The 13,810-nt window shown below is 44.6% G+C and overlaps 2 protein-coding genes across 2 annotated transcripts; both read left to right on the top strand.

Moving 5' to 3' along the window:
* Positions 1-1,587: 1,587 nt before the first annotated feature.
* LOC119718874 (histamine H3 receptor-like) lies at positions 1,588-5,293 on the top strand. Its single transcript, XM_038188299.1, has 2 exons — positions 1,588-1,680; positions 3,721-5,293. Exons 1-2 carry the CDS (start codon positions 1,588-1,590, stop codon positions 4,966-4,968), a joined length of 1,341 nt encoding a protein of 446 aa, XP_038044227.1. The 3' UTR covers positions 4,969-5,293.
* Positions 5,294-9,629: 4,336 nt separating this feature from the next.
* On the top strand, positions 9,630-12,036 carry LOC119744677 (octopamine receptor Oamb-like). Its single transcript, XM_038220740.1, has one exon. The coding sequence runs from the start codon at positions 9,840-9,842 to the stop codon at positions 11,112-11,114; it is 1,275 nt and encodes a 424-aa protein (XP_038076668.1). The 5' UTR covers positions 9,630-9,839; the 3' UTR covers positions 11,115-12,036.
* Positions 12,037-13,810: the final 1,774 nt, after the last annotated feature.

Below are 13,810 nucleotides of genomic sequence, written 5' to 3' on the forward strand. Positions count from 1 at the left end.
TGGGAATATGTCACTTGCCGGTTTTAACTTAAAACTGGCGTTCAACTGAAACTATTAACAATTCTTGAGGCTTGTGCATCCGACACTGTGTTACTTTCGCTTTTAGCTGGTAAACGACCAAAACCAATTGATTTACCACCAAGCTCAAGCAAACGTCACTGGGTGGCCCTTTGGTCGGATGACGTGTATACATTTGTTTATGGTTATTGTTAGGTTATTAATGTCGACTCATGGTGTCTGTCCTACTTTAGTCGCATTTCAAGAATACAAGGAGACTACCTGGAAAATGTGATACTGCATGGGCAAGATAGAACGATCCAGGGCCCAATTTCACGGCGCTGCTAAGCACAAAATTTGGCTTAGCACAAAAACAGTCTGCTTATAAAAGCAAGTTACCAGCCAAAACTCCATGTGATTTTCATGCTAAAGCAAACAACAGCTGAATACTAATCACGAGCAATATACATCACGTGGAGTTTTGGATGGTAACCTGCTTTTATAAGCCAGACTTGTGTGTGCTAAGCAAATGTTTGTGCTTGGCAGCGCCGTGAAATTGGGGCCAGGAGAAGAAGACCCAGAACAAGACTGATCGATAAAATCAAAGGGCTAACTGGATGATCAGGGTCTGAGGTATAAGCTCTTTGATTGCAGATCGTCTTCCATGGAAAAAAGCATTGTTGAGGTCACACGAGCTGCAAACAAACGGGACCGAACCAACCGACCATTGTTGGGCTTAAATCGACTCAAATTGAGCACAGCACTCACGTTTGTGACGATGCGCGCAAATGATTCCACACTTGGTCGGCTCAAGTTCCTCGTCCTCATTTGCTTTTGTGCGATGTGAAAAAAGGAAACATTTGAACAATTTGTTCCCCTGACCCCTTTACTCTTGCTGTCTGCAAGAGGCACAATGCGAAAAAAACCCTCCAATGTCTTCGGATGAAAAGCGCATTTGGGTGTGATTTCTTAACACACCAAGCCCGAGGACCCGGACCAAGCATCTCCAATTCCCTCTCGTTTGCCGCCACTCCGATCAGTGTACGTAACAACCACGTACGAAAATAATCACGAACAAATTGAAGACGGCGGGAGAAATTAAGGGGTTGAAATGGAGCCGTCAACTTTATGAAAGGCGCGCGGGCCCGAGTACCCCCAGGCGCGGGTCCAACCGGCCGGCGCGGCGTACCAAATTTCATACCTTTTTGATTGGGAGCAGAAACGTGATACGTCGGCGCGGATATGGCATACCCTGTCCAGTGCCACCCAAAACCCGGGAATTTATTGCAAGGAGAAGTGCGCGCTACACAATAACTCTCCTGCGAGGGAAAAGAAGCGAAATCATAGTCCTCACCAACAGGTTTTTTTCTTTCTTCTTTATTTGGCCTGACACTGCCATCCCAGCATAATGTGTTTTGGTACATCGTATATTTTCTCTAGGTGTCTGAACTATCTCATTCAGTGCTCTGAAAAGGCCAAGGGCTCCGGTTTCAAAGCGCGTCAGAGCACGTTCTGAAGGGACGGGTCTGTTTCGCCCTCCTTATTTCCTGAAGCTAAGAGCGGAACACAGAGAGATGTCCACCTGAAGAGATGAACCTGGAAGAGACAGGGAGCGGGCATGTGGTGGACATTCATGCCATCAGGCAGATCCTCACAAAGAGCCTTACAATCATGACAGTCTCAGTGCAGTTTGGAATAATGGATCTGCGCTGCTGGATACAAATGCATGATTTCCTTGATCAACTGCCAATCCATATTCTTTCTTTTTTTCCTTCAACCTAAAAACTATTAAGACTCACGATACTCCGAAAAAAATGCTCAAGATGGATTTTTTTTCTTCTCATAGCTCAAGAATCACAACAGTCGATGTGAGCCCCTGGCCATTCAATCAGCATCGAATGAACAAAAATAATTATCTAAAGGTTTTTCAACATACGCCAGGAAACGGTTGACATGCCAAATGAGCCCAAAATACAGGACATACCATTAATTCAGGCTGCTGAGGATCGTAGTCGGTTAACCTATTTTTTTTTCTGGCCAATGATGAATGCAATTTTTCCGTTTCATTTGCAAAGCATTCATGATATATGCGAACATTCAAAAAAGAAACTGGTATCAACAACAAAGGACTTGAATAAAGACCACCCGTCATTCTAAAGTTAGCCTGAAAATCGCTGAGCTTAAGCGCAGTTTACTCGCTGTTCTGTTGGCGTATTGCCTCAAGCTCAAGTCGCACAGTGACAAGATGTGTAGGCACGTAGCCCCAGGCTTAAGTAACACCACTGCGCCTGCAGGCCGCTTCATACTTCATGCGAATGCGATGCGAATTTGACGTCACGAAGCATTCGCTGTGAAATTCGCCGGAGTTGAAATGTGTTCAACTGTTACACATTTCGCAACGCCAAGACTCGCCCTGACGTCACAAATTCGCTTTGCGTTCGCTTTCGTGCCGAGACGAGTGTGAACCGGCCTTTAATCCGCTGGGATTCGTCAAAAATAATTCATTACCAAGTCGGCAACACTAACCTCTCAAATCCTCGCCCGTAGATTGGGTCGTGATTAAAATGGCAGTCGATGAAAATAAACACGCTCGACTCGCTGCTCGCACATTCTTCAGTTGTTGAAAATTAATAAATATTACCCCGTGGGTTTTTACCCAAACCAAACGCATTCCTAAATAGATCACCTCCCTCGCAATAGATCGGAGAGTTTTAATCGAGCGACAAAGGCGGCTCATTTGAAACATTTTTGGTTTGGGAATTTCTCGAGTACGCACCCTCGAACTAATTGACACATGAAAATGTGCCTTCGCAAACGGCGGTACGCTGCGGTGCGGTTGATGTGAGGCGTCTGGAAAAATTTATGGCGAGAACTTAAAGATAAGGCCCGGTCATTTTGAGAGTTATTCTGCCCATTAATTACCCACCGCAGCAAACAGTGTTGAATCGCAATCGACATCTTCAGGATCAATGTTTTCTAATTTCATTTCATGACTTACTCCAATCAATGCACGATCGATCCACAAGGATCATCATTTACGGGAACCAATTTCAATAAGTGAGCCATTATAAATTTTTGGTCAACCTACATATTTACTATTCAACGAAGGTCCATTGGCTCATCAAATCAACGTACCTTAATAATGAACTTACAAATGAATTGTGGTTGAGAATGTCAGTGAGGTGTTATTGGAAAACAATTCGTCTGTAATAGCGAAGTGTATAATTTTTATTCAGTTTGTCTACAAAAATCTGACGTCCATTCCAAATCGGCGGGTAATATTTGCTTATTACACATTCCGTGAAGGGAATTCTAATATCCATATAGATATGGTATTTATATTAATCTAGCTTTGAACAATTTGCCCGGAGCGCATCTACAATGAATAACAAGCAACAGGTTCCGTATATGGCTTTACGGCTTTAAAAATGGGGGGGGGGGGGGGGGGAGAGGGTATCAATTGCAAAGAGAAATTCATTACAAGCGCGCATCCCTTCCAATTGTGTGCTCTCATCATTCCCAATTCTATCCCATCCTGAATAAGCGGCTGCCCTCTCTGATGCCATCAATCAATCAGTCAGCCGCTCTATTATTGGTGGAGAGCCGCTCACCGCTTTCCCGCCCAGCCGCGTGACAGCTACCTGCCTCAGGCGCCCTCTAGCGGCCAGTTTGTCACGCATAAGGCCAGGCGCGGGATAACAACCCCGCCACTGCTTTATAAAGACGTACGGTCGCAGTGCGCGAGACTCGTCACACGAAACCGTCGTCACATTAACGCAGCTCGCACGGGCGAGAGCTGCTGCGATCGGCATGATGTGTAACACTACAGATCCGGCCGCTGCTGGCTGCCAACATCTCGCTATGCCCAGCGACACGGGACTCGAATTCAACCCATCCGACGGACCGACGCAGCCGAGTTACATAATGGACTTAGATCCTTTGGCGTCGAGTTCTCCCGAGGTGGAAAACCTGATCAACTTCATCCTCTGGCTAATATGGGCGCTGATAGTTTTCGGCAATATTCTCGTACTCGTCGTCATCACGCGAGACAAGGAGCTGCTGCTGAAACCCGCCAATATCTTCATCCTGAACTTGTCCATCTGCGACCTGTTGGTGGGAGTCGTCTCGATGACGTTCCAGAACATCTGGCGTCTGAGGGGCTTTTGGACCTTCGGGGAGTTCATGTGCAAGGCCTGGTTCATCATCGACTTCACTTCCACCACCCAGTCGGCCTTCGCCATCACCCTGATCAGCTTCGATCGCTTCATGCTGGTCTCCACGGGCCTCAAGTACAAACAGTACATCACCCTCCCCGTCACCTGCGTTCTGATCGTTGTGACGTGGTGTTGCGCTTTCACGCTTAACGCGGTGCCCATCTTGATGTCGGATAAAATCTTTGAACCCTGGGTGGATTACGCCACAGAGTGCGATCTGGCCATTATGTACCGGTTCGCCTACCACCTGGCCACCTCCATGCTGTCCTTTGTCCTTCCCGTCATACTGGTTGCCCTGTTCAATATCACCGTGTACAACAACATTCGCCAGAGGGCGAAGCGGTTCCAGAGCACTCGCTCCAGGACTTCCAACAGCAGCACTCGCGGCAGCCAAGGACGCAGCACGTCAGACTACAAGAAGCACCGCAAAGCGGCCATCACCCTCGCCTTGATTGTTGGTGTGTTTCTGATCTGCTGGGTGCCCTACTGGATCCAGCAGCTGCTTTTTCTCTTCACCTTGGGCCATCATAGTACCTTCTTGGCCTCTGATGCCTGGGCCTATCTACTCTGGTCCAACAGCGCCGTCAACCCGGTCCTGTACGCCGTGACTAACCCGCGCATCAGGTCAGGAATGCTGTACATTCTGCGCAAGCCCTTGCCCAAGAGGTTTGCCGCGCGGGCCAGGCAGCGACGGGCAATGGAATACAACCTGGGCGAGACCAACATGACCAAGATTACCAGACAGGACGGGGATTAAGGGGGCTGAAGGCGCACAAGATCTCCCACTCCGTCTGCTGAGAGAGTCGGCGGATCAAGCCCGCGGAACGGGACCCGCCTGGCAAGACCGACTGGAGCTGAAACGATAAATCGACGGAGGTCTCGGTTCAGGTGAGGGTCCATAGCTGGGGAAAAGGGTTTCCATACCAAGAATAGAAGGCACACGTGCCTTTAAATACATCACGATTGACCAATATTTCCATTTTGTATAATACTTCACTCCCTTTACATGCACTTTTCAGACTGATTCACCTTAGAGCCGGTGTCCATAATTATAACCACCTGTTGCTTTCAAAGGCATATAGGATCACTTGCGTTTCGTACATTTTGTTCGTTTCCAAATATATCACAACTCGAAATTCAAAGATAGCTGTTCAAAGCCTAACCTTTTGATATTTTAGTGGCTATTGCACTTTTCGAGAAAACAGTTAAAACCACGAACAACCTTTTGATCACGAAACGCGATTTCGTCAGTGGCACTCTTTATTGCAAATGTCAGTCAAATGACTGATCGTTGTGAATTACGTACATTTCTTGATTTCTCCGAAATGACGGCAAGCCGGACGGAATATTTTTAAGTGTTTAATACCTGTACAGTACAGTCTTTTAATCCAACCATAGGATCCAACTAAACTTTTGATAAAAAGAAATCGGTGGGCTACTTTTGGGATAAATGCAAATGGTCCTATACGTCCTTTAAGCATGTCCATAAAACGAAAAGAAAATACTGAGCCAAAGATGAAGACGGTTTAAGCCAAGGACATTAATGCCCGTAAATTATTGACATGGTTAGAAACTGCTTGTATTGTAAAACGACTGAGTGTTTATTTAAGAAATCACAACGTGTAGGATGTACGCCTGTGTGTTATGCACATAAAATTAGTTTTCAACGAAATGCTCGCATTAAACGAACATTCAGTTGAAACGGCGAGTTGGTGTTATGGAAGAAGACAAATATGTCCCATTATTCAAGCTTAAATTTTCTCACGAATCATAGTACGTATGTTGCAATTCTCTCTAGAATCTCTTTTGCCTATACTCGCCGTTTCAATTTGATTATTCAATCGCCCTTCTCCACAATCTGACTGTGAATCCGTGCATTCCTAATGCATTAATTACTGTGCGATTCCGCCTTCTCTGCCATGCTCATGCTTGGACGGTACTCATAATCTATCGTCCCCCTGTGCCCTTTGTTTCGATTGAGAGCCATCCATAGCCACAACTTTAATGCAGAAACGCTCAGTCTCGAGTACATGCCCGTCCAGAAAAGGGCAAGCACTATAAGTGGACAACTGTAGTGTCGCTTAGCTCCTTTATGGCACCCAAGGGCATTTTGTAATTACGTGCATGTAGGGAAAAATTATTGCTGTTCCGAAACTGATATAGGGACAAAATGTAACTGCACTTTACAGTATGTGTTTAGCAGTAGGTCTTTACTCTGCCAATGTGTGCCCCTGCCCAAGTCCTTGTGCCAAATTTCTGTTTAATTTATGATGAATCTGTTGTTTAACTTGAACCTACATGTTTGATTTAAGCAACAGCAAGTAGATGTGGCGCCACTCTAATTTGACCCCAAGCACATAACCAATTCACTGGGAAGCCAGACGCGTTAAAGACGTGCATTGGTAATTCATAGGCGCACGAACGTTTAGACTTATTTCAAATTCTGTTTGTGTTTTCGTCGTTGGAAGAGATTGGTGAGAAGCTTCCATAATAGCAATAGTGTAAATGATTCATTTAAAACAGTAGCGGATCTAGAAGGGGGGGGGGGGGAGTTGCAACCGCCCGTTCAGCCTCAATACTAAAATGGGGCCAAAAATAATGAATGGAATGCTTAAGTTTCTAAATGTATTCTCGAATCGGCTTAGAAGCGGGAGAAAGCATCGTAGATTTCGAAAATTTTCGGGGCAAGTTCCCAGACCCTGGTTGTTCCAGAGTGTACTGCTTACAATGCATATGGTTGTTAGTAGGTATAGACCCTTGGCTTACCAGAGCACTTGTGAGTTATGTTCCGGCTGGAATTGTTCTTCAAACTGCGAGAGAACAGTGCAGTGAGATCAGGTGCTGTTGTCTCTATGTAGGGTTAGTATGTAGGGCTCTCTTCTAGACCTTGCCAAGTATCATTTAGCTTGATATCTTGCATTTAATTGCAGTTAAGTAAGTTAATTCATTATGTCACCTTTGCATCATTATTTTTATTTAGTTCTGTTTGGAACATTATTAAGGGAATGTGTGCCTTGTCGGTTTTAAACAATATATTTAAGGCCGGTTGGTGTCTGGATGCTGATGATTACCCTCGCCTTCGGCTCGGGTAATTATCAGCATCTGGTTTTAAACAAAGTGGTTAATGCCGGCCAAGCACATATTTATTCCCGTTCATAAATACCTTTTCGGTAAAACAAAAATCAAAAAATTTCGGTCCAAAAGTCAAAATAGGTAAAAAGTTATAAATGTCCAACAATATTGTTCAACAGTCTTACCTCATGTTTTTCGGGATACCCATCTAGCTATATTATGGTATGTCCAGTCTCGCGAGTCGTCGTAAACAACTCCTTATGTATGGAGATTGGCGCGCGCATCGCGCGTACTGCGCGATGTGGCGCAGAACCCAGCTGTTCTCTGTATTGTGAATTTAGGACTATGAAATACTGCCTCACGTGACGATTGTGAACGTGCACTCAATTAAACGGTCAAAGACACCGGATTTCAAAGGAGTCAACATTTTATGTGACATTGGAAAAGTGTTTAAGACCAGCCAGCCATGTCTTTATCAACCGTTTAAAACCGGCCACACGACGGGCTCTCGACCAATATGCATGGGTAAACTGTCCTAGATATTTATGAATGTCTTTTTATTGCACATTTTTTTCTTCATTTTTTTTTTTTTTTATCTCTGCGCTGCAGTGAACCATTTTGATTGGCCTATCAGATGACCTCTTCAGTCAATATCTGATGTGGCTATTGTTCACAGTTGCACATTATATACACAAAAAAAACTCTAGCAGAGGGTGCCGACTCACCCCTTCACATCAGCCCCCCCCCCGTTTCCTGAATTCTAGATACGCCCCTAAAACCTCTAGATCAGCAGAAATGTCAGTTTACAATCAAACGGATGAAGAGAAGCTGAAAGAAAACGGTAAATGACGGAAGTTTATATTTTCTAACGAACGCTAGAGGGACCACGAGAAATGAAAAAAAAATCTCTCTGCGACAACTTGCTCAAAAACTCACCGCAGCGAAGGAGTAAGCCGTTGCGGCGACCATCTCGCCGTGGTAAGGGAAATAAAACGACAACCGACATCATGGCCGCCTCTGAGATTCATCTCGCTGCAATGTGTTACTATCTCGGCGTGGTGAGATATAGCCCCTTTTTGTCCCCTCTAAGCTTATACCAATAACATAGGCAGTCCGTTATCAAAGGAACAAAACGTTTAACATCATTCAACTTTTTATTGTTTATCGCTCCTCAACCATTTTGACTGAGTGTAGATACCACTGTTGATTCGGAAGGTTTCCCGCCCCTAACACCGAAAACATCACCAAAAGACTTGGACACATACGACCAAGATATTCGTACTTCGGGACCGTACATATTACGCAGTACCGTTTATTCACTTCTCCGCCGAAAATCTATGCTATGCAAAAGCGTGCACAAATTATAGTTTAGTATAAAAGCGTCCATATCGAATTACCGTGAACGACGAGCAAGCTTTATGTGTAGGGCTCTTCAAACGAATTCAAATTCAAATATCCGGGGCATAATGTTACTCATTTATTTTCCCCTGAATTGTATGGGGTTTTCCCCCCTTAGTTTTATTCCTTTTTGTTGTTGTTGAAAAACCAACCAAATCCCACTGTCTGGTGGTTGAGAGACGCGTTAATCACTGCGGGGAAATCAACGGATCGTTCACACACCGATAGGGTTACCAGTGTACACAAGGGAACCAGCTGCTCAAATATTACATGCCTTGACCGTGTGGACCGTCGCTTGCACAGCTCTGAGATTTTACTATCTACGCGTTTCCTCGCATTAGAAATGTCACTCTTGCCGCTATATCTCCGAGCAAACATCGCCCGCCATAATGCGATCAGATCCGGTTGCCGAATATTGAATTCCGTGCTTAAATGTTGTCGTGCCCAACAGCGAAAATGAGATTTCACCGATCTATTTTTGGCCTAGCCGGGTTCTTGTGAATGAAGAATACAGACAATGGTTGTCTTGTTGCTGAACAAACGAACGGATGGACTTGTATTTATTAAAAAAGCAAACACAAGTAAAAGAGTCCGAAATCAAATATATTACGAAAATGAAAACCTGATTTTCGTTTCATGATTTTTTTATGAGCAAAACAGTGATAGCGTACTGCCCGTTAAATGCGATCGCTGCATTCCGTTCATGCGTTCAATCGATAGCGTAATCGTCCATTAATAGTGTTTATATTACAATGATGTCACTGCCAAATTGAGAGTGCGGTAGGTACTCGCTGACGCCTATTTGCGTGACCAATTAAGACTAAGTACCCGAAGATGAATATGCAGGCAGAACGAAAGCAGGCCAGCGGGAGAATGATGCCGGCGCGCCTGGTGTGCAAACTTGGCTCCGATCTTTGATTGGTCGGTTTCTGCTGACGCGCTCATCCGTTGATGTATACAAGATATTACGATGCGGTATTAAACTAGTGGGCGAAGAAAATTAGACAGATGACAGAAGTCATCCGGCGAGCTGGGGATGATGATTAAAACAGACCGCCCTCTTCCGTTGATTAGCGCTACGCTCCAGTGTTCGTTCGGATTGCTGGGCTTAAAAAGGCGCGTCGACGTCGACGCGGCCGGAATCGAGGTCGAAGCACAATGAGCGGAGCAGTCATGGTGACAACACCGCGCTGGGAAGGGCTGGCGATGATGAGTGCTTCGCCGCAAGCGAGTAACGAGCCGTTCGGGACCACGGAAAACTCAACCTCGCTGCACAGTGATGATGATGGGGACGGGGGTGGGTACATGAGCTACGATGTCTACGATGTCTTCCCAAGGAGGCCGCTCGAGGTGGAGACCTTGATCTCAGTGATACTCTGGCTCATCTGCTCTGTCACAGTCATCGGAAATGTCCTCGTGATTTCAACCTTTGTCCGGGACAGGGAGTTGCGGCTGAAACCGGCCAACCTGTTTATCTTGAATCTCTCCGTGTCTGATCTACTGATCGGCCTGATCTCGATACCCTTCTTCAACGTCTGGCGTCACACGGAGATGTGGCTAGCGGGCGAGGTGGCCTGCAAACTGTGGAACATCGTGGACTACACGGCCACCACCCAGTCGGCGCTGGCTATCGTGCTGATCAGCTTCGACCGCTACATGCTGGTGTCTAAAGGTCTGCAGTACCGGAAGTACATCACGCTCAGGTTGACCCAGGGCCTGATCGTAACCTCCTGGGTGTTTTCATTCAGTCTTAACTCCATTCCCATCCTGTGCTCCGACATCGTTCTGGAACCCTGGGTGGAGTACAACCAAGACTGCGACTTCGCTATTCTTTACCAATTTTCCTACAAACTGACCACCGCCATGTTCTCTTTCGTCATCCCTTTGATCTTCCTCTCCATCTTCAACATCATCGTCTACAACAACATCCGTGCGCGGTCCCGTGGCTTCAATCGGGGTCGTTCCTCCGGACTAAACAGCAGTGTCGCCATAGCTCGCAGCAACAGCTCTCAGAGTAGAGGCAGCAGCGAGTACCGGAAACACCGAAAGGCGGCCATTACCCTCGCCTTGATCGTCGGGATGTTCCTGACGTGCTGGTTACCCTGGTACGTCTACAAGCTGGCAATAATTGACAACGAAGCCGCAGAGAATAGGGACCTGATGGATGGTTTTATCTATTTGCTCTGGGCGAACAGTGCCATCAACCCGTTTCTGTACGCTGCCACCCACCCCCGGATTCGCGCCGGACTCATCGCTCGCATCATGTGCTGCGTGCCGCGAAACTGCCGGCCGGTCAGGGTCAGGGGTGGATCGCGGTCCAACTCGGATGACCCAAACGCGCAGACAGACCGAGCCAGACATCGGACCATCACACAAGGATTGACTACTTGTTACAACGAAGACCAGTGCAATAACCAAGGATCAGCCGTTTGAACCGGGTTAGTCAACAAAATAGAACATGGTTTAAACTTTTCGGTACACTAGTTAGTCTTTAACTGACTATTACGTTAACTGTACTTTAAAACCGCTCATTGAATTTGTCGAGATAAGAAATATACTTATGTACACATTAGTATGCGAAATCAGCCAAAGCAAACATTAACTCTTACCAATTCTGCCCCACAAACGTTTTTCGTTTGATGGATTAGAACAAAAATATACATTTCCTTTAAAAAAGGTCTCCCTGGCAATATTTCAGCCAATATCACAAATTTTCAAGCTGAGTTTGCATGATTTTTATTCTGATGCCTTGCGCATGTTTGGGCATCGATTTCATAACATTCGGACGTGCCGTTCTCGCAAAATGGTCAATTTTCGAACCCCAAAAGAAGACTTTTTTCCCATTGACACTGCCGTGTGCATGAAAGGCTTGCAGCGTACATTATGCATACGATAATTTCAATTGTTTTTTCTTTTGATGCAAAAAAAAAGCAGACGTAAAAACCATGGATGATTATTGTCAACGTTCGTCATGGGAAAGCCGAGATTGTAGTACATGACTTCCGCCCCTTGGCTCGAGATGGTTAAAACAGGCTCTTAGAGAAAAACTCGCAGCCTTTTGCTTTCTGTATAACATTTTATGATGGAACAGAAAAGACATAGGGCCTACCATTGTATTTATCGTATGCTTCTGTATCTTTCTAAGCCCATTACAAAGAAAATGTGAAGCTACAAAATTCCAAAACGCTAATTATTTCATTAATTACATGTATGTCACAATCAAATGTCACCTTCTTTAAAATGATGCGTCCACATTAAGCAGAGGGCATTTGTTCATTACTTATGTGACAATAACAGTTTGCTTTGAAGTCGGTCGTGAGCATCGTCGGTCTTTTCAGCAGCTTAGTATACAGGGTGAGTCAAGAATATAAAGGAAACCCAGATGGCAGGACCACTTATTTAATGAAGTTCTATATGTAGCACTTTCAAAATCTAGGAAATGAAAGCCCAATTAATAAGCTTTCTCTTAGTACAAGTATCATTCGAATCACTCGTGTACTTTTTTATTTACGGAATTTTGAACACAAACACCGTTTTGAAGTTTTTTCCACGGATCACAAAAAAGGCTAAGTGCTCTTTCAGCAAAACGAAATCAATTCACATGTATTTGAATTGTTTTCGTTTTGCCGTTACAACACTTACTTTCTTGTGATCCGTGGACAGAACTTTAAATGGTGTTTGTGTTTAAAATTCCGTAACCAGAAAATGTACATGAGTTATTTCAATGACTCTTGTACTAACAGAAAGCTTATAATAAATTGGGCTTTTATATCTTAGATTTTGAAAGTACTATATGCAGAACTTCATTCAAAACAAAAAATTGTCCTGACATTTGGGTTTCCCTTTTTTTTTTACACACCCTGTATTACTTGTTTATTGATATGATACCCTTGATAACATTGCCCTTTTTTCCCGTTTAATCGAGTGAGCACCAATCACAGTTTCATGCTGGCACAACATGCCTGCAGCAACTTTTTAGTTCAATCGAACCACACTGTCCTTTTGAATAGCATTTCCAAGAAGGTTGCCTAAAAATCAATGTTTGCTATACATTTACTCATTCACAGCTAGATTTACCTGGCAGTAAAATACGGGGCATGTTGCTCGTAAGACATAAATTACCTCAGTATGTATCTTATATTGAAACATTTGTTTTATCTTATAAGTACGTTGATATAATTGTCAGGATCATAATTTCAGCACCTGTCGAACCATTTAGCGATGACGGCAGAGTGTGTGCACGTTTCGTTCACGTGCAAAATTCCTTACTCGTTACTGTATTCGCATTTCAAATGCTAATGAACCACACAATCATCTGGAATTTTCACGGGTTTATGAAACGCGTTGTTCACTTGCCTCCGCCTTATATGTATGTAAATTATCGCCATAAATAGCGCCGGTATTAGATTATACTGCACCTGAATTTACTTGACATTTCGATATTTTTCTGTCACGCGCCTGGCATCAGTGGAAGTTCTCAATTCGATCACTGTGCCAATGCAGCTGTAGTCGGGCTCCGTGTGCTGAGGTTAGAATTGTTGCATAAATGTCCATGGTGCGATTCCGACTTGTTTTCTCAGTGAATTTACTCCTGCACTCTCAGAAGTCCCGGGTCAGTTTCGACCGACATCCGGGTCAGATTTGACCCGACATTCTTCCGGGTCGAAATAAGACCTCTCTGAGTCACATATCCGGGCCTTTTGACCTTTAAACAAAATGCATATTGACACTCTCGCACACAATATATTTTTTACTACGAAAGGTGACTTTTTCTTACACGGAAAATGCCATTTTTGACCCCGTAGAGGGTGTCAGGTCAAATCTGACATGGATTCCGGGTCGAATCTGACCTGATACTCTTAAGAGTGTACCACAAGTTGACACACTGTTTAAATTCAAAAGTGCAGGCCTTATATACCCGAACACAAAATTTGACACCAGATACAGAAAAACACGCACGGGTTGCTGTGATTATACAGAACCAACTTTGGTGTTGCCATGCATCATGCACGACTCCCCCCCCCCATATTTTTTCGGTTGTGTTGGCTGTGCAAGGATGAAATTAAATGACGGTGATTTTGATGGATTCCTATCCTGTAAATCACATCCGTTGTGTTACTTATTAACGA

The sequence above is a fragment of the Patiria miniata genome, unplaced genomic scaffold (assembly GCF_015706575.1).
Source record: "Patiria miniata isolate m_02_andy unplaced genomic scaffold, ASM1570657v1 HiC_scaffold_7, whole genome shotgun sequence".
Taxonomy (NCBI): Eukaryota; Metazoa; Echinodermata; class Asteroidea; order Valvatida; family Asterinidae; genus Patiria; species Patiria miniata.

Coding starts and splice junctions, on each gene's coding strand:
- LOC119718874 (XM_038188299.1), top strand. CDS start 1,588: ATGAACCTGGAAGAGACAGGGAGCGGGCATGTGGTGGACATTCATGCC. Junction 1,681..3,720: donor TTACAATCATGACAGTCTCA/GTGCAGTTTGGA, acceptor TGCTTTATAAAG/ACGTACGGTCGCAGTGCGCG.
- LOC119744677 (XM_038220740.1), top strand. CDS start 9,840: ATGAGCGGAGCAGTCATGGTGACAACACCGCGCTGGGAAGGGCTGGCG.